The sequence below is a fragment of the Talpa occidentalis genome, unplaced genomic scaffold (assembly GCF_014898055.3).
Source record: "Talpa occidentalis isolate TD23 unplaced genomic scaffold, MPIMG_talOcc4v2.1 talOcc4.7, whole genome shotgun sequence".
In the NCBI taxonomy this organism is placed as follows: domain Eukaryota; kingdom Metazoa; phylum Chordata; class Mammalia; order Eulipotyphla; family Talpidae; genus Talpa; species Talpa occidentalis.
The window spans coordinates 64,726,834-64,749,078 of record NW_023605083.1 but is presented as its reverse complement, the minus strand read 5'-3'; the positions used below and the strand labels follow the sequence as shown (position 1 = coordinate 64,749,078).

At 51.8% G+C, this 22,245-nt stretch overlaps 1 protein-coding gene across 1 annotated transcript; it reads left to right on the top strand.

Annotated features, from left to right (window-relative positions):
- Window positions 1-11,269: 11,269 nt before the first annotated feature.
- AMBP (alpha-1-microglobulin/bikunin precursor) lies at window positions 11,270-20,725 on the top strand. Its single transcript, XM_037493116.2, has 10 exons — window positions 11,270-11,386; window positions 12,527-12,669; window positions 13,003-13,085; window positions 13,315-13,431; window positions 13,898-13,999; window positions 15,156-15,202; window positions 18,197-18,278; window positions 19,320-19,487; window positions 19,750-19,923; window positions 20,618-20,725. Exons 1-10 carry the CDS (start codon window positions 11,270-11,272, stop codon window positions 20,647-20,649), a joined length of 1,065 nt encoding a protein of 354 aa, XP_037349013.1. The 3' UTR covers window positions 20,650-20,725.
- The last annotated feature ends 1,520 nt before the right edge of the window (window positions 20,726-22,245 follow it).

Below are 22,245 nucleotides of genomic sequence, written 5' to 3'. Positions count from 1 at the left end.
GCCTGTTCACAAAGGTGCCACGGAGACTGATTTGGCCTCTACTGGGCAGGTGGTAGATTCAGGACTGGCTCACTCCATGCCAGTTTCGTGTGTCCTGATGCTGGCAGTACTATGAGACCTGAGATCTTAGGCCACAGATGATGCTTTGAGCCCCTGAGTGAGCCCTGTGCCTTCCCTGGACCACTTTCAGTCACTTTGGTGGGGGACATGGCTCCTGTCCTTTTGAGTCCAGTGCAGGTCAAGGAGGTGAGACAGCATGATTCCCAGCTTAATACCCTGTAGGAGGCAGTGGGTCTGTAATTAGGGGGATATCCAGATGTGACATGCGAAATTGGGGCTGTGGGAGGAGGACGTTACTAGAGAAAGAGCTAACCTAACTCCCATGTATGGACACCAAGACCCATATGGTTCATTCATTCACGCACTCATTCAACAAACTACCACTGGCATCACCTGCAAATCAAGGTGGTTTATAAGACTGACAAGGGGCGAGCTGACCGCCCAAGGAGCTCAGAGTCTGGTGGGAACACACATTTACAGTCTCATGCCTGTGCCTTGCCGGGGTGTGGGAGACCCAATCGCAAAATAGTAAGGGGCTCAGAGGACGTTTGCCAAAGACAGCTGTTACTAAGTGGGTGCAGGACAGGTGGAGGGGCTGCAGGTGCCCAGAGACCCCTGAGATTCCCAAGGTTGCCAGGGCTTTGTTGGTTGCATCTGGAGCTTGGGCTTGTCCTGAGAGCAAAGCAGATCCACTGCTGAGGGTGAGTGGGCAGCAAGGGGGCCTATAAAAAGACCAGCACAGAGAGGACCTGAGAAACCTCAACCAGTGGTAGCTGAGCCAGGCCCTGGGTTGGGCATCCCCTGAGACCTGGGCACTGGGCTGGGACCCACAGGTTCCAGGACCATTGCAGGGTGGAGGGCCAAGGCCAGAGGACAAGCCGGGGGCAGCTGGGGAAGAGCAGGAGCCCAGGGATGCTCCTGTGTCCTCTGGAAAAGAGCTCAGACTTGGCTGCAGGCCTGCCCAGAGGAATTCAAGTCCTGCTTCCCTCTCCCACACCCCAGTGCAAGCCCAGTGACCCCCTAGCCAGCATCTGGGAAAGCAGCCCTGGGACTGTCCCTAATTATGCCCCCTAGGGGCGTGAGGACCCAAAGATAAACCAAGGTGCCACAAGTCTCTACTTGAGTGTGCTGTGTGAATTGGGGTAGGCGACTGGGCTACTCTGAGCCTCCCCCATGGCACGAGGTCTTATCGGGACTGGTCGCTGAAACTCGGACTGGGTCACCCCAACCTAGAGCACTCAGCGACCAGGTATTGAGAGACACAACCATGACTAGGCATTAGGGGTGCTGAATGGTGGTTAGTGGGGAAGACCAGCCTCCAGGGACCTGGGGTGATGGCCAGGCTCCGGGCTGCCAGGCTGCAGTTAGATCTGCAGGCTGAGCCACATGAGTTCAAATCCCAGCATCATCATTTATCCATGGATGATCCTGGGCAAGTGACTTAATTGCTCTGAGCCGCATCCGTAGGATGGACACAATCGTAGCAGGTCTCATGAGTTGGCCATGGGGATGAAATCACTGTTAGGTGCAAAGAGGCAAGAAAGCTTGGTCCGGGGAAGGGAAGTTGGCCCAAAGTGACCTCTAGTCAACATGACAATTGGATGGAATCACCGATCTGGGTTCCAAAAAATTCATTCAAATACTTACTGAGAACCCAACATTGGGCCAGCATTTAACAAGCATAAGAATCCTTACCCTAATGGAATACACACAAGGAAAAAGAAAAGGCAAAAAATGTGGGATGTCAGGTGATGATAAATGCTGTGGAGCAAAGCAGGGCCAGGAGGAGTCTATCCACCCGGGGAAGGTGCCCTTCTAAAAGGGGGCATCAGGAAGGTCTCCTGCAGGTGACATGTGTGCAGAGACCTGTGGGAGGGGGAGGGGAGCCTAATTAGTGGCATGAAGTCACTCTTTTCTACTCAAGCTAATTTGATGCCACATCAACTGGGGAGGCTGGGCAGGTTGGAGCCCAGGCATTCCCCTCCCAGAGCCCTTATCTCACGCACTGCTGCGTGGCCCTGCTTGCTGGGAGGTCTTGTGCCTCAGGCAGGGGAGGCCCCTGGCACTGAGTGTGAGAGCCTTCCTGTGAGTGTCGTGTGGGAAGCCGGACAGGGACCACCCAGGGAACCCCGGCCTTGGCTGGTTCGTTCATGTTTGGACGATTCCTCCTGCTGGAGCCAGTCATGAGTTTCCAGCTCAGCAAAATCCCACTTCCTTTTCCACAGAATGACACAGGACTCATGAGGACAGGTCTCCACAAACCGTATGCCACATGTCCCAATCCATGTCCTCACCCTATAACTGTCACCCTAGAACAATCCCTCTTAGGGACGCTGGAGGAGCCCCATGTGGTCCAGACACAGATCGAAGCTAGTAGTCCTTGGGAGAGCTCTCCTTGGGAGAAGAGGGCTCTCCTGGAGCCCCAAAAGCTGTGGGCCTCCCCTTGAATGCTGGAATTGGGAGCAGGTCTCTGTCCCTCTGAAACAAGGCATTAGTTAACTTAGCAGAAGGTCTCTAACATCCAGGGAGAGTAGGATTGGGGGCAGCATTTGAAAATCCTGACGCACTGGAGTAATTCCTCAGAATCCCAAACTGCCAAAGATCTCTTTGAAATGTTGAAACTTTGTCTATAAGTCAGGAAGGGTTCTCTGGGCTCTCATCTGGGGATGGGGATGTTCACCAGAGCTCAGATGACCATCCATGAGTTTCTAGAATGCTGGCAAACCTAGAGAGCAACCTAGCTGAGTTCTCTATCTTGGGGACCCCACCCTTCAGCCAAGGCAGAACGGGGAGTGTGGCTGAGTGTTCCTGTACGCCAGCACAACCTTAACAAGAGTGCTCCTCAGACACTTGCATTTCAAAGGACAGGAGGTCTCAGCTGCAAGACCTTTCCAGGCTACACCCTAAGAGGCGGGCTTGACATGAGAGTATGAATTCCCTGCCAGGAACATCTCCCTCCCATCACCTGCTCCCTGCTTCAGTCACACCAGCTTTCTCTCTCCCCCAGGCGTGCCTGTCTTTCTCACTCTGGGGTCTCTCTTCCTTTGTCTAATAACACATTTGCCCAACCTCATATTTAATGTCATACACAGCAGATTGGCTTCAATCCCTTTGTGGGATAGCCAGTGCCCTCTTACGTGACTTTGCCATTTCTGTCCCCTTGTTGAGCTTCTAGAGGTTTGCCTTCCTTTAAGATAAGAAGCTTGGCAAGGCGGGGCTGGTCTTGCTATGAAACAAGGAGCAAGAGCAACTGGAACTTGCAGACAGGTTGGTGCTATGATTGGCAACCAGGCCTGGAATCCGGAACCTGGGCTATAGGCCTGCAGTGCAAGAGACCAATTATGTGAGCCTGACAAGCTCCCTGACACCATGCACATCTATACTGGTGAGCACTAGGGAAGAGCTTTGAAAGCTGGCCAGAGATGTCATCCTCCAGAACCTCCTATCAGCTCTGGCTTTGGTCACACCCTCTCACATTCTCCACACATTTACTAAGGCCCTACTGGAAGGCCAAGTCTGCTCTATTTGACACCAACTTGAGCTTGAGCCACTGCTATGCTTTCTAATAGCTTCCAGTCACATGAAAGCAAAGTATACTCAAAATGATCGTTGCCATGCAATGGAGTAAATAATAATAAGTGTATCTAGTGCCGAGAGGTGCTCCCAGCACTTGCCAAGTATTAACTCATTCATTCTCATTCACTTGTTCATTTCTTGTAACAACTCTGTGAAGGAGGTAGGATTATTACCCTCATTTTGCAACGAGGAAGCCAAGGCAAAACGGAGGTTGGGGAACTTGCCCAGAAGTACACATTAGCTGTCAAAAGTAGGATTGGAACAGATGCTCTCAATCATCCCAGGTGACACCAGAGGAAAGGCAAAGAGAGGAACAGTTTCTATGCAATTCTCGTACCACCAAGCATGCTGGAGGCAGCCTCCCCAGAGAAGTTGGTCTCCATCAAAACCCATTAAGACCAGTCCATGCAAAGGTCTTTAATGAGGCAGAGAAGGAACAGGCCAAACTCTTCTCCCATCATGAAGGAAATTCAATTACCAACCTCGAATAAAGAAATTCTTTACAAACTACCCAATGAAGCAGGACCTGGTGCAGCCTGAGCTAGAACAAAGAACTAGAAATGGGCCCCCGAAGTCCAACCTTTGTGATAGGGCAGTTAACCTCTCTGAACTTCTGTCTTCACCTTTGTAAAGTGAGAATGGGATTGGATTGCCTCAGGGGAGGTTAATAAGCCCTCCCAGGGCCCAGTGTGAGTGTTCAGAGATGCATATCCATATGGGCTGTTTAGGGCAGAGCCTGAAACATGGTCAGAGCCAAATCAATGCTAGTTATGACTACTGGAGTCACTCATAGATGCCCTGGGCATGAACTTTCCACCATTCCCATACTTGAAGACTTGTTTCAGCTTGTGGACTCTGACTGTTACAGACTGATGGACATGTCAGCAGCCAGCTCAGCTGGCTTCCCCCTATGAGGTGACACTTCCCTCCCAGATTCCTCCAGGACAGAAGTGGCCTTTCAGGACTCTGTCACCCTGTAGAAAAGCCAGGTCAGCTGACTGGGACAAACTCATCTGTCTTATTTGAAGAAAGGCCAGTGCGACTTTGCAAAGAGTCTCACTTACCTTGGGGTCTTAGAAAAGAGCTATTTCAGTCCCTCCCGGGATGGACTTCGGGTGATAGCAACTTGGCCCCAGGAGGAACTGCTTTGACAGACAGATCAGCCCCCAAAGAGCAGGAAAACACCTGTGTCCTCTCCCTGGCAGCAGACAGGTCTTTGGAAGTTTATTCCCTTGGGAGCCCTTTCTTCAGGGATGCAAACTGAGCCAGACCCTGGGTCACCAGCTCTGACCCCTGGGCAGCTGGACCCCAGGGGCACTCAGCTCCCACCCAGAAGAGAAGCCTCCAGCCAGGGCTCGCACTTAGGCTCTGCCATGTTCTCGTCAAAGAGTAAGAATATGACATGGTTCTCATCCACTAATTCTACACCCTCTGAACTTTTATTGACCCCATTTAGCAGAGGCAAAGAGCTGATGCAGAAAAGGTGAAGTTACTTAGTTCAGATCAAAAAGGCCTGAGTAGGGTGAGGGGCAGGAAACTTCCCTGGTGGCGCAAGGGTTAAGACCCAACCTATGGGGCAGTCCGCAGCCTCTGCATCATGAGTTTGATTCCCAGACAGCCAGGGAGTAGCTCACATGGCGCAGCAGACCTCTCCTGACTCGCCCCCTGCTCCCCTCAGCAGTGTGTTTCAGTCAGTCAGCCTGCCTGTTCTGTTCCCTGCTCTGTCTCTGGCGAATCCTCTCACACACACCCCCCACACACCCCTCACCCCCTTCTCCCCCCCTCACCCCCCCACCCCTGCACCCTTGGCCTGTACCTCAGCTCTTGTATGCATAAATAAATTTAAAAAAAAAAAGGCCAAGTGGGGGCGAGGGTGGGGTGGGGGATCTCAGCCTTGACTGGAATCCAGGTCTTCCTGGCCACGAATTTCAGCTCCTTAACCATCGCCCTGCTGGACAGATGTGGGAATCCTCCGCCACGACGCACGTACTGTTTGAAACCAGCAACGCAAGGAAAAGTCACCACAGAGCATGGGTTCTTTGCTTTTTAAATTGTGCCATCGAGTGTCCCCGTCACTCACTCATCAGCTCACTTATTCGTGGAGGCTATTAAAGGGCCTCCACAGGTGATCCCAATTGCCCATCTCCCTCAGCTGTTCTCTAGCTGCGGGGTCCTTCTTGGGGTCTGAGCTGCATGCCCCTCACTGTGATAAGTAGTTAGCTTGGGTTGCCTGAGCACCTATTCTGCACCCAAGGCTATAGTCCTAGGGGAGAAGGGCCGGGTCGCAGTGAGGCTGACACCCTACACTCTTGGCTAGGGAGGGGAGCAGCAGGCCCATGTAAGCCCAAGACTGCATGAGGAGTGCAATGAAGGCAGATGTCCACCAGCGGCTGTAGCGTCTTTGAGAACCTCACCTGCCCTTCTGGAACAGGATCTAGGCGGTCAACAAGTGACTCTGGTGCCAGGGAGACAGATCTGGATTTGGATCCTGTAAGGGCAGGAAGACACAGGGCAGGATCTCTATGATTCAAGCAGACGGAGTAAAGGAGGAGTGTCCTGGAGCCCTCAGTGGCTTTGCAGGATTTTATTGGGATTTACTGGGTCCATGACAGGAAGGGGTGCTGGGGGGCCGGGAGGCTGGCAGGCCTCCTGAGCCCCCAGCAAGTCTTCACTCTTTTTGGGCTCTCTGGCATTTTCCTCGTGGCCTTGTTCTCTGCATCTCTCGTGGTTCTGCTTCTCTGCTCTCGTGTTTGATCTTCTGGCGTCCCCATGATGCCGCACTTATAAGTCCATTTGTAGCCCAGGTGAATCCCATCTGCATATGCCCACACCCTACTCCAGGTGCCCGCCATCAGGCATGCATTAGGGACCACAGGGTTCCGTCATCCATCCTAACGGCGGGAGGGCAGAAAAGCCTGATACTTTTTACCTTACCCTACAGATCCCTACTTGATCTCTCAGCCTCAGTTTCTCTCCCTGCAGAACAAGGCTACCTTAGGAATAAAACACCAGCACCCTAATGGGAGGATTCAGTAAGTCGTACCTGTGGAGTGCTCAGTATGCAGCTAGGCACATCCTAGGAACTAGATCAGGGGCTGCTTAGATCAATGTTGCAGGGCAGGGAGAGGGGCACTCCACACCCCACACACCTGCCTGCTCTAAATATGTTCTGCCATCCGCTGCATCAACACAAAACATATGAGGCTTTAATGAAAATGAACTTTAATACAATTAGTAAACAGTACAGGTAAGGCAAAGAATATAGTTTCTAAATCAAGCACCCAAAGTTACCCGTCCCCTTGTGGGTAAAAGTCCACCCAGGCAGGATTGGCCCAGAGCAAGGCCCCAAAGTCTGTAACAAGTCTAAAGCATCTTCCAGTGGGGACCCACAGAAAAGGATCAGCAACAACCAGACAAGTCTGGAAGGAAAAGAGCAAAATCAAAATCAAGACAAAAACCACCATTGTCACCTCCCCACGGGTCTCTCACCCACATCTGTGTCACCCAGTCCATGACCAAAAGGCAAGCGCAGTTTCTTCAAGTGTCTCTCAGCAACATGTGCCTCCTCCAGGTCTCCTTCTGGCTCCATCCTGCTTCCTTCCTTCTTTGTCTCCTCTGCAGCTTCTTCTCTCCCTGCTCAGATCCACCCTCCTTTTGGGTGGGGCAGGAGACCTGGAACCTCCCCCTTTCCTGGGGACCACCCTGTTACAACAGCAGCCCTGGTGGTTTACAGCAACAGTAGCCAGTTTTATAAAGTCCTCCTAAGTATCAGGTTAGCTGGGGTAGGAGTAGGTAAGGCAGAAGCTGAGTGTTTCATACTCACCAGGGGATTTTAAGCGGGCTTGCGGCAAGGAAAATTCTAGCCCTGGTTCTGCCACTTCTATCGACTCTTGCTCTGGGCCTCCAGTCCCAGCTACTGGTCCGGTCAGAGCATTTGGTGAGCAAATCCTGGCTGACTTTCTATTGAAAGCAGTTCTCTGCTGCCCCCTGCTGGACACAGAGCACTCACACCTTCTGGCGGCAAAATTTCTGCCAAGTGCAGAGACCTTACCTGCACCCCACGCAGTGCTTAGCACCTACGATGACGTGAGTCCTGCAGTGTGTACACTTGGGAAGCACTTTCATAAACACCCTTCATTTAGTTCTTATCTCAGCCATGTCAAGTGATTTATTACCTTCATTTGGAGGTCTGGGTGAGGAAGGTGAGGTCAAAGAGGGAAAGGATGGCCCTACGGTCACGCAGAAAGTCACAAAGCCTGGGACTCAAGTGCATGGAGGGAGAGAAAAGTCACCCTGATGTTCCCTTCCACCTGATGTCCTTGATGTCCTGGCTGGCCCAATCACCAGGTCCCAATGCCCCCACCTCTTCTTTCTTCCTGGACAACCTCCTGGGGAATGCCTCCCACTTCTTCTGCCTCCTCATTGATCTCTCCCCATCACAGATCTGGCCCAATTTGTGAAAGTCCCCATGTGCCATCTGTACCCCCAGATAAGCTGCCCCTCGGCCTGGCATCTCCTTCTGGGCCTCAGCCACCCCTCCTACCCCACTTCCCCCAGACTCCAGACCTATGGTTTCTGTTTTGTTTTGCCTACCAAACACACTTCTCACTCTTATGCCATCATTGCCCTCTTAGCCTTTGCAGTTGCCCTTCCTCTGTCTGGAACGTTCTGTGTTCTCCCTACGTACGCCCACTGGAGAACTCCCCTTTCCCATCACCGTGGTGTCATCTCTCTTGTCATCTTCTCCTCACTTCCCAGCACCTGGATGAGGAAAGAGCCCTGACATATACCCAGCAGCATGTACGGCGTGTGGGTGGGGTGAAAGAGTAAGTGAACAAATGAATAAATAATGGGGTCAGGCAGATCTGGCCCCCAGCTCAGTCTGGGTGCCCTTGAACAAGGCCCATGGGCTCCCTGAACCCCAGTATGTCTATCAGGCCTGTGCTCCCTATTGCACATTTGAGGTCCCTGCAAGGGTAGACCCTCCGCCCCCTTCACATGGTTCCAGAGCCTGCCCAGTGGCTGTGGACTCTTGGATATGTGGGTCCCTTAAGAGACAAGGACCCCAGAGCCTCCTTCTTCCCACCTGATGGCCAGAGGGAGAAGAAGGGTCAACACCCCCAGACCACGGCTGGCCTTGCCGCCTTGTGGCCCGGGGTTAATTTTTAAATAGTTGTTCAAAGTCCAGGTGGGCCTTGGCAGTTTGCTCTCCCTGTTTGCTGTGGTTAATAATCTCAGGAGAGCAAACATCCCTGGAGGCAGAAGAGATCAACATCCTGGTCCACCCAGCCACTCCCCTCCTCCAGGAGAGGCTTTGAGGCTAGATGAGCCATCAGGCTTGGAGGCCCTTTCATCCCCTGGCATCCCAGGGAGCCAATGGTTTCCCAGGCCTGAGCCTATGGATTCACTGTGGAGGTCACTGAGCCACTGGGGTACACTAGAGACACATGATAGGATGCCCTGTGCCTATTAATGACTCACTGTTACTTATTCTTACGCCAGGCTGGGTTCTCCAAAGACAGACACGCTGAGCCTACGACACAGGGATAGCGGTGGGCAGGTCACGGAGCACTTCACATACATTGCCTCACTTGACCTCTAGATAAACAGGCACCGTTATCTTGTGTTTACAGAAGAGGAAAATGGACTTCAGAGAAGGAAAGTCATCTCCAAAGTCACGTAATTCAAGTCAGAGCTTCTGGGTTCCAGTTCTCTGCACTCCTTAATTCAAACTGCCCCCTTACTACCACCACAGAACAAAGCATGAAACAAGGATTTCTGAAAAAGAGAGAAAAGATAATTGTGGCAGAAAGCTAAACTGAGATGGTTGCTGTGATTAAATTTGGAGCATGACTGAGCTTCCTGGCAGCCAGAGCAAAAAGTCAATGTCATTGATGGCCAGGCTGCCAGGGAAGGAACAAAGGAAACACATATAGCATAGACACATGTTCCTGATGTTGGTGAAAAGGGAATGCACACTCTTTGTTAGTGCCACTTCTTCAGGGGGAGTTCCTGGTCACTACTATCTGAAGGGGTCTTTCTGAGCTATAGCAGAGAGACTGCTGTGTACATGGAATGCTCCAGTCTCAAAGCAGGGAGTAAGGAAAGACAGCAGTTCTCACCACTGGACAAGAGAACTCCATAGAGAGCCTACAGTAAACTGGCAAGCATTTCAACTTTGGAGACAAACAGACCAGGGTTTTTAAAAATTCTCATTAAAAATTTTTAATTTAATGAATACTACATAGTTTTCTAAGGCTGCCATTGACAAACTGTCATAAACTGGGTAGCTTAAAACAATAGAAATTTATTCTCTTACAGCTGGGGAGACCAACTTATCAGGCCCACATTCCTCCTGAAGGGTCTAGAGAAGAATCCTTCCTCGCCACCCTCTCAAGGCAGTCCTCCTTGTCCCGGAATTTACCTGTATCCTCCTGCCTCTGCCGAGGTTTTATACGGCTGTCTTCCCCATGTCTTTGCATCTGACCCTCTCCTTTCTCTTATAAAGCTACCAGTCTTTGGATTTAGGGCCTCCTGTATGATCTCATCTTGACAAATGACTTCTGCAAATAAGGTCACTTTCTGAGGTTCTGGGTGCACCCAAATTTGGGAGGCACTCTTCAACCTGCTACAAACACATTCAGTTTTCTTCCCACAAGCTAGATACTGTCCTAGGGCTTCACAAGAGTTAATCCTTTGATCCCTCACCGCCATGAAGAAACCAGGAACTACAACCCCATTCACAGATGAGGAAACAGAGGCAATGAGTGGTGAAGTCACTGGCCTGAGGCCATGCTACCAGCGAGCAGCACAGAAGTTGTCTCTGACTCCTGAGCCCATGCTCTCAACCATCACCAAAGGCTCCCTTTCCCAGGTACCCGCTCCCCAGCCGAGGATCTTTACTTTTTAGAGACTCAAACGCCTGTCTGGAGGCTACTCCATGAGGCTGTGGGGATTGAGCTCAGTTCAGCTGATGTTCAGTGAACGGACATGTTGCTGCTGCCACCACCACTGCCATCCTCTGTTATTATTTACAAGGGCTGGGAGGAACCCCGGGGACAGGATGCCTGGGCTCCAGTCTTGCCTCACTTGACCTCCTCTAGGGACTGTTATCTTCTGCTTACAGAGGCTGGAACTGCACTTCGGAGAGAGAAAGTGACCCCCAACGCTTCTGTGTTCGCTGGGAAGTCACTGTCTCTCCGTGGGCCTCAGTTTTCTGTGAGGGGTCAAATCAGGCTCGTCCTGCTGGCTCACAGGAGCGGATCTGGGTGGAATGTTCCAGAGGGAAAGGGCAGGGGCTGTCCCTCTGTCCTAACCTCACGTGCCCTGCTGTGACCTGGGAGTCTCTGAGGAGGATTTTCTGGGGGCTGAACTTCTGGGCCCTGGGTCAATGTCTCCTCTGAAACAGGCCGCCCCCTGTCCCCCAGAACCACTGACCCAGCCAGAGCACTACCTGGGATTGATTTGACCCAGCCTTGGAGCCCTGATTGGCTGGGCTGAGCAGGACAAACACCAAGGTCGTGTGAAAGGTACGGCCCTGGCCCCGGTCCGGCCTCAGTTCGCAGCTGTGGCAGGCAGGGAGGTGGTGGCTCCTCCGTCCCCGCACTGAGCCTGTGAGTGACACGCGACAGCTATGCAGAGTCTCAGGGCCCTGCTTCTACTGCTGACCGCCTGCCTGGCAGTTAGTGCTGGCCCCGTGCCCACGTCGCCCGACGACATCCAAGTGCAGGAGAATTTCGACGTCTCCAGGGTAAGGCTGGATTGCTAGCAGTCCAAGGGAACATGTCCATGCAGCCGGGGGCAAATCCTGCCTGCCTGCCCAGGTGCTTGTCTCCCCATCCGGGCCTCTGGTGCTTGGTCCCGGAGGGACCATCTGCTCAGAGTTCGGCCTGGGATTCATTGAAACTACACCCCTCTGCATTGCCGTTCTGTGGAGGAGATCGTTCTTTGATGGGAACACACCCTTGAGGAGGCTTGGGCCTCACGGCAGCCCACACCCCCTCACACAGAGCCTGGCTTTCATGAATCTTTCTGCTCATCCCCCGGCCCCCCACTACTCGCTGCCCCCCCAACATCTCACTATCTTGCGTCCTCTGCCCTCCCAGATGTGGAGCGGACAGAGATTAGGTCTGTGAGATTATGGGGAGAAGAGGAGCACAGAGATGGGGACTGGTGGGATGAAGAGGCCGGCGCAGGTTCTCTGTTCTGCCAGGGGGAGACCCAGGACTACTTTCTGGTCCCAGTTCTGCCCCAAATTACTGGGTGACCTTGAACAGGACCTTGCCCTCCTGGGCTCCAGTCTCTATGTGCGTGTGAGGAGCTCCCTTCTAGCTGTGGGATCCTATAGGCTCTGTTTTCTTTGGGGGACAAGGAAGCATCATGGGCAGAGAGGCAATGAGGAGCAGGGCCCTTGGGGGCTGGGATGGCAAAGGGGCGGAGGCTCACTTGCTCGCTCTGGGGGCAGAAAGTCTCTTTCACCTCTCCTAAGTCACGAGAAGGAGGCGGCAGGGCTTGTCCTCATCAGACTCAGGACTCTGTAAGGAGCTGGGCTGCTTGTGCCAGGGCAAGCATCCCGCCCAGGGTGGTGTAGGCACAGGGCTCCTGCTCTGTGGGTACCTCAGGGCAGGGGCATCAGCCCAAGTGAGCAGCACAGATCCCACATCTCAGGGGAGCCAGGCCTTGTGCGCGGTGGGCCCCACCCCATCTGCATATCTCCCGATGCTGAGGTTCCACAGTTAGGGTCCACCTTCCTTGAAGCCCGGTGGTCCCCATTAGCTAGGAGACATTGTCACCCCCAAGGGCTCATCACTGAGAGGACAAGATGTGCCCCAAGCCCTCCTCAAGGTTTAAAGCCAACCCAGACCCCCCAGAGCTCATGGTTACCTCCTAGATCTATGGCAAATGGTACCACGTGGCCATCGGTTCTAACTGCCCGTGGCTGAAGAGGTTCATGGACCGGTTGACCGTGAGCACCCTGGTGCTGGGAGAGGGTGCCACAGAGAGAGAGATCAGCATGACAAGCACTCGTTGGCGGTGAGCAGGGGGCTGGGGTGGGAGGGAGAAGGGGGCGAGGGCCTGGGTGCCCTGGCTTGGGGCCCCTTATCTTCTGCTTGGAGTCAGATGTCAGCGCTCTCCTCGGAGCTCAGATCTCAGGACTCTCTTCCCCTCAGGGCACCTCCCCACCCCTACACCTCAAGGGCAACGCCCTCCCTGCACTATGCCTGTTTCCCCACCTGCTCTTGCTTCTTGGGGTGCCTTTCATTGAGCAAGAACCCTACAAGAGAGTGGGGCATGAGGAGCAGAGTGGGGAGTCAGGACCAGGGTCTTCACCTGAAGTTACCGTCCTTTGGGTTTGTTCATTTCCAGCAAAGGTGTCTGTGAGGAGATCTCTGGGGCTTATGAGAAGACAGACACCGACGGGAAGTTCCGGTATCACAAAGGCAAAGCCAGTGAGTAGAGTGCGGCCGAGGTTCTCTCCTAGGCTAATACTCCAAGTCTTGAGTAGGCGTCCCTCTGCCTTGGCAATCTCTGCAGATGGATGAGTAGATAAACCAAGAGTGGGAGGGGTGGGTGGGCAGAAGGAGGGAGGAATCCATGAAGAGTTGGGTGGAGGTGAAGGATCTCAGATTAGAAGGGCCTCTGTTCGCTGATGTCTTTGTTTTCCGGGCGCCCCTGCAGAATGGAACATCACCATGGAGTCCTATGTGGTCCACACCAATTATGATGAATATGCCATTTTACTGACAAAGAAGTTCAGCCGCCGCCATGGAACTACCATTACCGTCAAGCTCTATGGTAAACACCTGGGACTAGAAAGGCTGGTTGGGGGTGAAAGGTGACCCATGATTTAGGGACAGTGGCAAGAGAAAGAGCAGGGCATTGAGCTCTCTCCTTTTGACAAAAATCCAATTGGGGAAAAGATGAAAACACTCTCCCTGGAGGAGGTAAAACCCAGTCTCTGTGTGACACTTGATCCTCTTCTTTTTATCTCTAAAATGCAGATCCAGAAAGTCCCAGAGCCTTCAATCCCTTAAAACAACAGGCAAAGTGTCCTCTATGGGGAGTTGGGAGACCTGGGTGGGACCCTGGGAGGGAAACCTCTTAGCTTCTGGTGTTGATCTTTCCATAATTACAGCCAAGAGATCTGGTTGGGCCTATAGTTTCAAACTTGCCCTAAAAGGACGTCACTGGGCAAAGCAAGCTCAGGCCCTGCCAGTCTGGCACCTGTGGTTCAAGGTGTCTCCTCTGCTTACCCGTGCAGGGCGGCAGCCGCAGCTTCGGGAAAGCCTTTTGGAGGAGTTCAGGCAAGTAGCCCAGGGCGTGGGCATCCCCGAGGACTCCATCTTCACCATGGCCAACAGAGGTAAAAGGCATCCCACCCCCACCTTGTGTTTCTGTCCCTCCTTGTCCTCCATGGCCCCCCAGAAAACATCCTTCCAATCCCTCGATCTTTCATAAAACATCCCAGATAGCATGGCTACAGACTGTCCCCATTTACAGAGAAGACAGCTGGGGCCCAGCTCCTAATCACAAGTGTAGACTGGAGTGAGCCAAGACTAGAGCTAATTCAGTGTTTGCTCTTCTGCCACATGCTTAAGCGAGGTGTAAGGGCAGGAACTGGGCACAGTGCAGGTTCTCTGATCCCATGCAGACTGGGTAAAGGAGGAGTCAGAGACCTCAGTAATTTTGCAGGTTTTTTATTTGGGGTTCACCAGGCATATGGCAGGCAGGGGTGTTGGCTGGGGGGCTGGGAGGCTGGCAGGCCTCCCAGCCCCCAGCAAGTCTTCACTCTATCTGGGCTCTCTGGCGTTCTCTGCTTCTGCTTCGGCTTCTCCTTCAGGTTCTGCTGCTGCTGGCTGGGGCTGCTGGCGTCCCCCCATGACGCCGCCCTTAAAAGCACAGTCTTAGCTCAGCTGAATCCCATCTACCTATGCCCACACCCTATTCCAGGTGCCCGCCATCAGGCATGCATTCAGGACAAGGATCCATCATCTATCCTGATGGCGGAAGGGCAGAAAAGCCTGATATTTTCTTTACCCTACACGAGGTTATGCCCAAAATCCATAGGTTAAAAAAGTGCATCCTTAACAATGAACACCTGGGTTCAAAATGCGCTGCATGGCTAGTCATCTGCTCAGAGCCTCATTTTCCTCATCCATGAACTAGAGATAATAATGCCCCCTTTGTTAGTTGCAGGGAGGGGTCAGTGAGATAAAGTTGCCAAATGTAACAGTGCTGGGCCAGGTGTCTAGTAAGTGCTCAGTAAGTGTTAGCCATTGCTATTCATGTGATGGTGCTGATGAATTGCCAGTGGTGGGGTGCAGACAGTGCATCAGATGATGCAAGCAGTCATTTTTCCAATGAATGACCTTGAGTGAGCCAGGGGAGAGGAGCCTTGGAGCCATTCTAGAAGTGGGCTAAGGCACGCACAGTCGCCGTGAACGAAACTGTCTCTGAGTCTACAATGCTCCCCTAGTTTGGCTCTCTTATTCACCCTTCTCTCCTGTCCTCTGACCTAGGTGAGTGTGTCCCTGGGGAGCAGGATGAAGAGTCCTCTCAACTCTCAGTGAGTACCTCTTCCGCCCTCCCGCCCCACCTCCACCTACTTGACTTTTTTTTTTTTTTTTTTTCACCTACTTGACTTTTGCTGCCTTTGCAGACACACCTGGGCTCAGTCTAGGCTCTGCTATTTTAACCTCCTTGTTGCCCCATCTGGACCCTACTTTCCTCATCTGTAAAATGGGGTAATTGCAACTCCAGCATTGTGATAGAATTCAATGACATGTTACACAAGCTTTAGCATAGTAATTAAAAGCAATTGTAGTGGCAGGATGGGCCACAGGGCAGGATCTCTATGATTCGAGCAGATGGGTGAAGAAGGGGTCCTGGAGCCCTCAGTGGCTTTTGCAGGCTTTATTAGGATTTTACCGGGTACACAGCAGGCAGGGGTACCAGGGGACCGGGAGGCTGGCAGACCTCCCAGCCCCCAGCAAGTCTTCACTCTTCCTGGGCTCTCCAGCGTTCTCTTGTGTCCTCTACTTCTCTGCTTCTTTCACTCTTCCATTCTGCTGTTCTGCTGGCATCTGTGTGACACCACCCTTATAAGCCCAGTCTCTCAGCCCAGGTGTACCCACTTACATATGCCCACACCCTACTCCAAGTGCCTGCCTCAGGCATGCATTTAGGACCGCAGGGATCCATCATCAATCCTAATGGTGGGAGGGCAGAAGAGCCTGATACTTTTTCACTTACCCTACAGCAATTCAATACTCAGTAATGAAATAATGATACACAATATTCAGTACATGAAAATAAAGTTAATAAATCTTTGTTTAAAAAGTCCAGCAAAGGTGAAAGCGAGTCGCTTCTCGATCCAGCTTCTGCTCTCCTAAACTGTCTTTTGACTTTTTTGGGCTTTTTCACTCATCTGTTTTATTTTCCTGCCTTTTGCCATATTAATTAAGCTTTCTTCATTTTTAAAAAATATTTATTTATTCATGCATACAAGAACCGGGGTACAGGCCAGATGTGCGGGAGGGTGAGAAGATTCACCAGAGACAAAGCGGGGAACAGAACAGGCAGACTGACTGAAATACACTGCTGAGGTGAGCAGTGGACGAGATAGGAGAGGTCTGCTGTGCCATGTGGGTATCTTGCCAGTTGGCCAGGATCAAACTGGAGCTGCAGAGGTGGCTGACGGCTTCACAGCGCTGCGCTCAACCCCCTGTGCCACCAGGGGAGGCCCAACCCTTCTTCATTTTTTTCTCCGGTTATTCAGAAATTATATTCTAATTTATTCTACTGATGTGTGTAACATATTGATGTGTGTGCATGCATACATTTAGAAACATTCTTGAAATTGAAAAAAAATACTAGAAAACAGAAAAAAAGACAATGTTCTTATTCCTACAGAGAATTAACACTGCAAACACATTTGTTTCCTTCTACATTTTTGAAGAAATTACTGTTCAATTGCATGGATGATTTAAGTTTTCTCCTGCTTCTTACTATCCTGTGTTCAGTGAGATATTTCTTCATTTTAATTTGATTTACCTGAGCAGCAGCATTCCTTCATCTGCCCTATGATTTTTCTCTTTTCCTTCATCAAGAAATGCCTGTATGTGAACAGTTTAATGGGGGTTCTGGCAGATAATAGGAGGACCTGAATATAGCTTTCAGTTGCACCTTAAAAAAGGGCAAAGCTGTAGGTTGCCATAGTTTTAAAATTTTACTTTTTCAGTTTCCAGATCTAGCTTGTGGGCAGGAAGACTGCCCGAGGCTGGTAGTTTCCATCATCCCTTCCTTTTTTTTTTTTTTTGAAGATTTTCTTATTTATACAAGAACTGGGGTATAGTCAGAGGCGCAGGAGGGTGAGAGGATTCACCAGAGCCAGAGCAGGGAGCAGAAACAGGCAGACGGACCAAAGACACTGCTGCAGGGAGCAGTGGGCAAGGCAGAAGAGGTCTGCCGTGCCATGTTGGTATCTCTCTGGCCGGCCAGGAATTGAACCCACGTTGCAGAGGCTGAGGGCAGCTTCACAGCACAGTGCTCAACCCACTGCACCACCAAGGAGGCCCCCCTTTTTTTTTCTTAACATAAGTGCATCAACTTTAATATATTATCAAAATTATAGAGGATAGCCCTATAATTCCAGGGATCTGTAGTAAATGGTAAATAAAACTGCAATCTAAATCTAATTCAAAATTATCAGAAACCTTCAAATTTTACATATTTTCTTATTTTATTTTATATATTTTTACACCATTTTTCATTTTTGCACAATGTATGCATTTCAATCTTGATTATATTCTTCATACAATTCCCACCCCCTATTTTGACCCTAATCGCCTCCCCCCCCCCCCCCCCCCCCATACCACAAGCGAGGTTGTGGAGAAAAAGGAACTCTCCCGCATCCCACATTGCTGGTGGGAGTGCAAACTGGTCCAACCACCATGGAGAGCTGTGTGGAAATTCCTCAACCTGCTAAAGATGGAGCTTCTGTCATCCCTTCTTTAGTTGCCTGGGGTGCTGCCTATGAACTCTATGCCCAGAGGTGCTTTGGGACAGCTGGGCAGTCTGCCCTGCCTGCAGTGCCATCACCACAGCAAGGAGTGTAGAGTCCATCTCAGGCTCCCTTCTCCTCACTCTCTGGCTTTTTCTCTGTCAGCAGCTATGGGCTGGCCAGTCCCTTCCTGAAAACCAGTCACACGCATACTCCACCATGTAGAAAGACCTTCAAGTTTCTAACATGGGAATGCTCTGTCTCTGGGATATGTCTCTTTTCCATTATTATATTCCTTTGGACATTTCCACTGGAAGATGGATATGGGGGTATTCTTGTATCTCGTGGCTCTGATTTTCATTCCAGACCAGAAATCTACCCTGTGGTGCCCATGTGGAATTCAGGTTGATATGGTTGGGAAAACATAACCATTCACTAGTCTAGTAACCACTCTGTCTGCATCTTGTTACCCAAAGCAAATGGATCATTTATGTAGTCTAGGGGTTCAGGTGAGTAATAGTGGCAAAGTCTTTGCAAAAACTTCTCTTCTTCCCCCAGAGAGCCCGCCGGGCTGTGCTTCCTGAGGAAGATGGAGGATCAGGGGCTGGGCAACCAGTAACTGACTTCAGGAAGAAAGAAGGTAATGCTCACTTACCCTTTCAGTCCCTTCTGCCATACTCCAGAGAGGAAGGGTCTATGGCCGGCTAGCCCTGGCTGCTCTCACCACCATGAAGTCTGTTTCTTATTTTTCTGCTGGAATCAAGGACTGAGCCTTAGAAAAGGCAAATTGAGTTCTCAGCAATGTGACAGAGGTTGTGGGGGGAAGAGAGGAGCAGAAGCCATGGTCCCTGAGATTAGTAACTCTCAGCTCCACAAAGAGCTCTTGTCCTGTGTGTGTCACGGTGGACCTCCTAGCCTTGGTTCCCTCCTCTGTGGGACAGCAGCCTGCTGGACTATCAGGGCCATTTTGGGAGAACATGAGGCTGCTTGTGTTTGACAGTGTTCATGAACACTCACTCTCCAGCTCAGCAAAACTTGCTCCATCCCCCAGTATTGGACCCTGAGCTCATGGAGACAAACCACCTCTGCCCTTCTGGAGCTTTTGGTCTATTAGGGGAGGCAGTCAAGGGGAAAAGTGATGGACCCAAAAGGTAGGGTCAGTTGATAGTCTTGGGGCGCTCAGAGGATGGGAGGTGAGGGCATGCAGGAGGGCTTCAAGGATGAAGGGGCGCTCATGCCATGTGCAGGTTTCCAGGTAGGGGTTTATGGAGGGGACATTCAAGAGCGAGGAACCACTAAGAGCAAAGGCCTGGGCATGGGACCTCGGTGAAGAGGTCAGGCTGGCCAGCATGGGTACTGATGAACGTATCCTCAGCTACTATTACAGATGAAACCAATGTGGGGACAGAGGGTCTGTGGGTCCCTGGTAACTAACTCTGCTTGTTTAAATGGAATGAGCACGAATTTTGGTGTGCAACAGACATAGTTTTGAATCGCAGATCTACATGACCTTGGGCAAGTCACTTTACCTCTCAGAGAGTCAATTTCCTCATCTAGAAAAACAATCGGTCATCCTGCCTTTTAGTGCAGGGATGAAACTAAATGAGATGATACTTAAGTTCGGCCTGTTGATAGACACATGGTAAGCCCTCAGTAAATGCTGCCGCGCTGCCCTCCCCAGAATCCTGCCAGCTGGAGCGTGCGCAAGGTCCCTGCCTGGGGCTGATGAAGAGGTATTTCTACAACGGCACATCCATGGCCTGTGAGACCTTCCATTACGGTGGCTGCCTGGGCAATGGCAACAACTTCGTTTCTGAGAAGGAGTGTCTACAGACCTGCCGCACCGTGGGTGAGGCTCCCCACCTCTCACACTGCACCCCCACAACTCTGACCTCCCAATAAACCTTACTGCCAATTGAAGAGGTAGCAATGGCGGAGTTCCAGGAAAGTGTCCTGAAGTCATAGGAATCACACATTTGGATAGGGGTGACCTCATGGACCCCAGCTCCCCAATCCATGAGAAAGGGATTAGGTGTCTGGGATGAGCACAGTGCCGGGTCTCTGGCCAGCAATCCTTAAACTCACTGCTTCATGCCTCTCCTCGTCCACAGCTGCCTGCAATCTCCCCATAGTCATCGGCCCCTGCAAAGCCTCATTCGAGCTCTGGGCATTTGATGCTGCCCAGGGCAAGTGCGTCCAGTTCAACTACGGGGGCTGCAATGGCAACGGCAACCAGTTCTACTCAGAGAAGGAGTGCAAAGAGTACTGTGGAGTCCCTGGCGAAGGTAGGAGGCTGCGGGGAAGCCGGCTGGGTCAAGGGGCTATTGGGACCCAGGAGGGAGAGAGAGGAGGTGGGGGTCTGGAGAGCTGACTACTGGGCTCCGGACCCGGTGACCAGCCTATCTACTCTCTGAGCCTCAGTTTCCCGAGTAAAATAGGGCCAAGCCCGGGGCCTTACTCCTGCTGGGAATGAGACGCCTAGGGAAGGGCTGGTCAGATGCAGGCCAAGGGTGTGCAGGGCAGGCCAAGAGCTGGGCAGAGCAGGACTCTCGTTCTGGCACTGCCATATCTGGGCTGGTCATGTTAGGCCAGTGCCAATCATGGCACTTACAAAGTTGGTCAAAGTATCTACTTCCCAGTGCTCTCGTGCTTGGTTAGTGGCAGCTGTTACTAATATAGATGGTGGCGCTATACTGATAATAGTAATAGCATTCCAGGGAACTGCAGTCATTTGAGATTTCTGGGCTTGATCTCCCCACTGGCAAAACATAAAATAAATCAGAAGAAGCAAAAAACCAGATCATTCTGTAGAATATACTTTGGAGATATCAAGTCCTTCAGCAAGTAGAAGTTTCTGGCTTCAGGCTCAGGTCCCAGCTCAGCCCAAGCTGCTTTCTCCCCTCAAGAGGCACCCCAGCCCCCACCCACAGACCCCCTGGCGACCTCACACCTTCTTTCTGAGCCTCTCTGCGTCCACAGGGGATGAGGAGCTGCTGCGCGTGTCCAACTGACCCGTCCACAGGCCTCGGGGAGGCAGGAGGCCCTGGGCCAAGTGAGCTGGATTCAATTAAAGCCAAACTGTCGACTCCTGAGATGCCAAGTCCTGACTGTTCATTGTCATTATAAATATAATGAGGTGGAGGGAACAGGGGGTGGGGGGATTCAAAGCTGGGGTGGGGATATTGAGTAATCCCAGCTTTCCCTAGAAGTGAAAAATGTATGTATTGGAAATATAATAGAAATATCTTCAATAGATGAAATTGGCTATGCAAATTATGAAACAAATCACATCAATCATATTCACTCCACAGTAGTATAAAGTGAGAGTGTTTTCTTTTAATAAAGCTAGACAATAAAGGCCACAGAATTGTCTTTAGGAGGATGGGTCAGAGGTGAGGCAGGACTAGATGAGATAATTGTGCCCTAGTGTGTCCAGGAGGATCAGGGCAAACAGCCCACAGGGGCCTAAAATGACTTCCTTGTCCTTTGCCACATGGAGCTCCCTCCTTCCCCCCAATATCTCGCTCTGGTCACAGACACCCTCCCCAACGCCTACTAACAGGAGCCAAAAGCCTCGAGTTATTTCTTCCTCCTTAGGGCCTTCCCTGGGGTCCTCACTTGGGCCCTTTGCCTGGAAGAATGTTTACTGACCCTCACACTGTCCCAGGACCAGGCCAGTAGTGCTGGGCCTGGTCTGGCTTCTCCTTTGAGCAGGCTGTTCAGGGTGGCTGTCCGGGGTGGCCGGGGACACCAACCTGTCCAAGCACACAACTCCAGGAGCCTCCAATTCAGACACTGGATTCACAAATACCAAATTCATAAACATCCCTTGCTGGTTCCTTTCATCAAAGCCTGATGGCTGCTGCTGCTGCGGGGGTGAGACCCCAGCTCTGCATGTACTGAGGTGGAAAGCTCAGCAGGCAGCGCCAGCCCGTCTCCACGGGGCGAGCAGAGCACTAAGGGCAAACGGCTAATCAGTCAAGGGTCCCTCTAGGATATTAGCCTATTTGCTTAAGAGAATCATTAGGAAGGAAGGGCAGGAACTGCACGTCCCATGTGGAGGGGATGAACCCAGATGTAAGGATTTGTGCTCACAAAGCTTTACAGCCTCTTGAAGAGCCTCCTCCCTGTAACTGCCCCAAAGCCCACTGCTTGCGGCAGTGGGGGCAGCTCAGGGCAGGGCAAGGAAGGAAGGACTGCCCTCCAAGTGCCATTTGGGGTCGGGCAGGCTGGGGCAGAAGTGGGTGGGTGGGGCAGGGGCAGGGAGACGTGACTGACAGGCTCTCTGGCCTGGAACTCTGGAAGAGCATGGTATCCTGTACCCAGCCTTGTTCCCTCACCAGGCCTCCCCCACCAGGGCCAGACACCCAGGCCACTTTGAGAGGGGGCATCTTGGAGAGGGATGTTTTGAAGCACCCTGGAGGGTAAATGCCTAAACCGGAGGGTGTGGGCCTCCGGTGCCTGGGCCAGTTGGTGGGGCGGTCCTTTGGTTCAGAAGGCATTGTTTGCAGCAACAATCTCACCATTTTAAAACGGAGTGTCCACATGAAAGTCTAGGCTTCTCAGTTCTCTTGAATTGTCCGTCCCAGCAGCTGGGGGCCTGCATC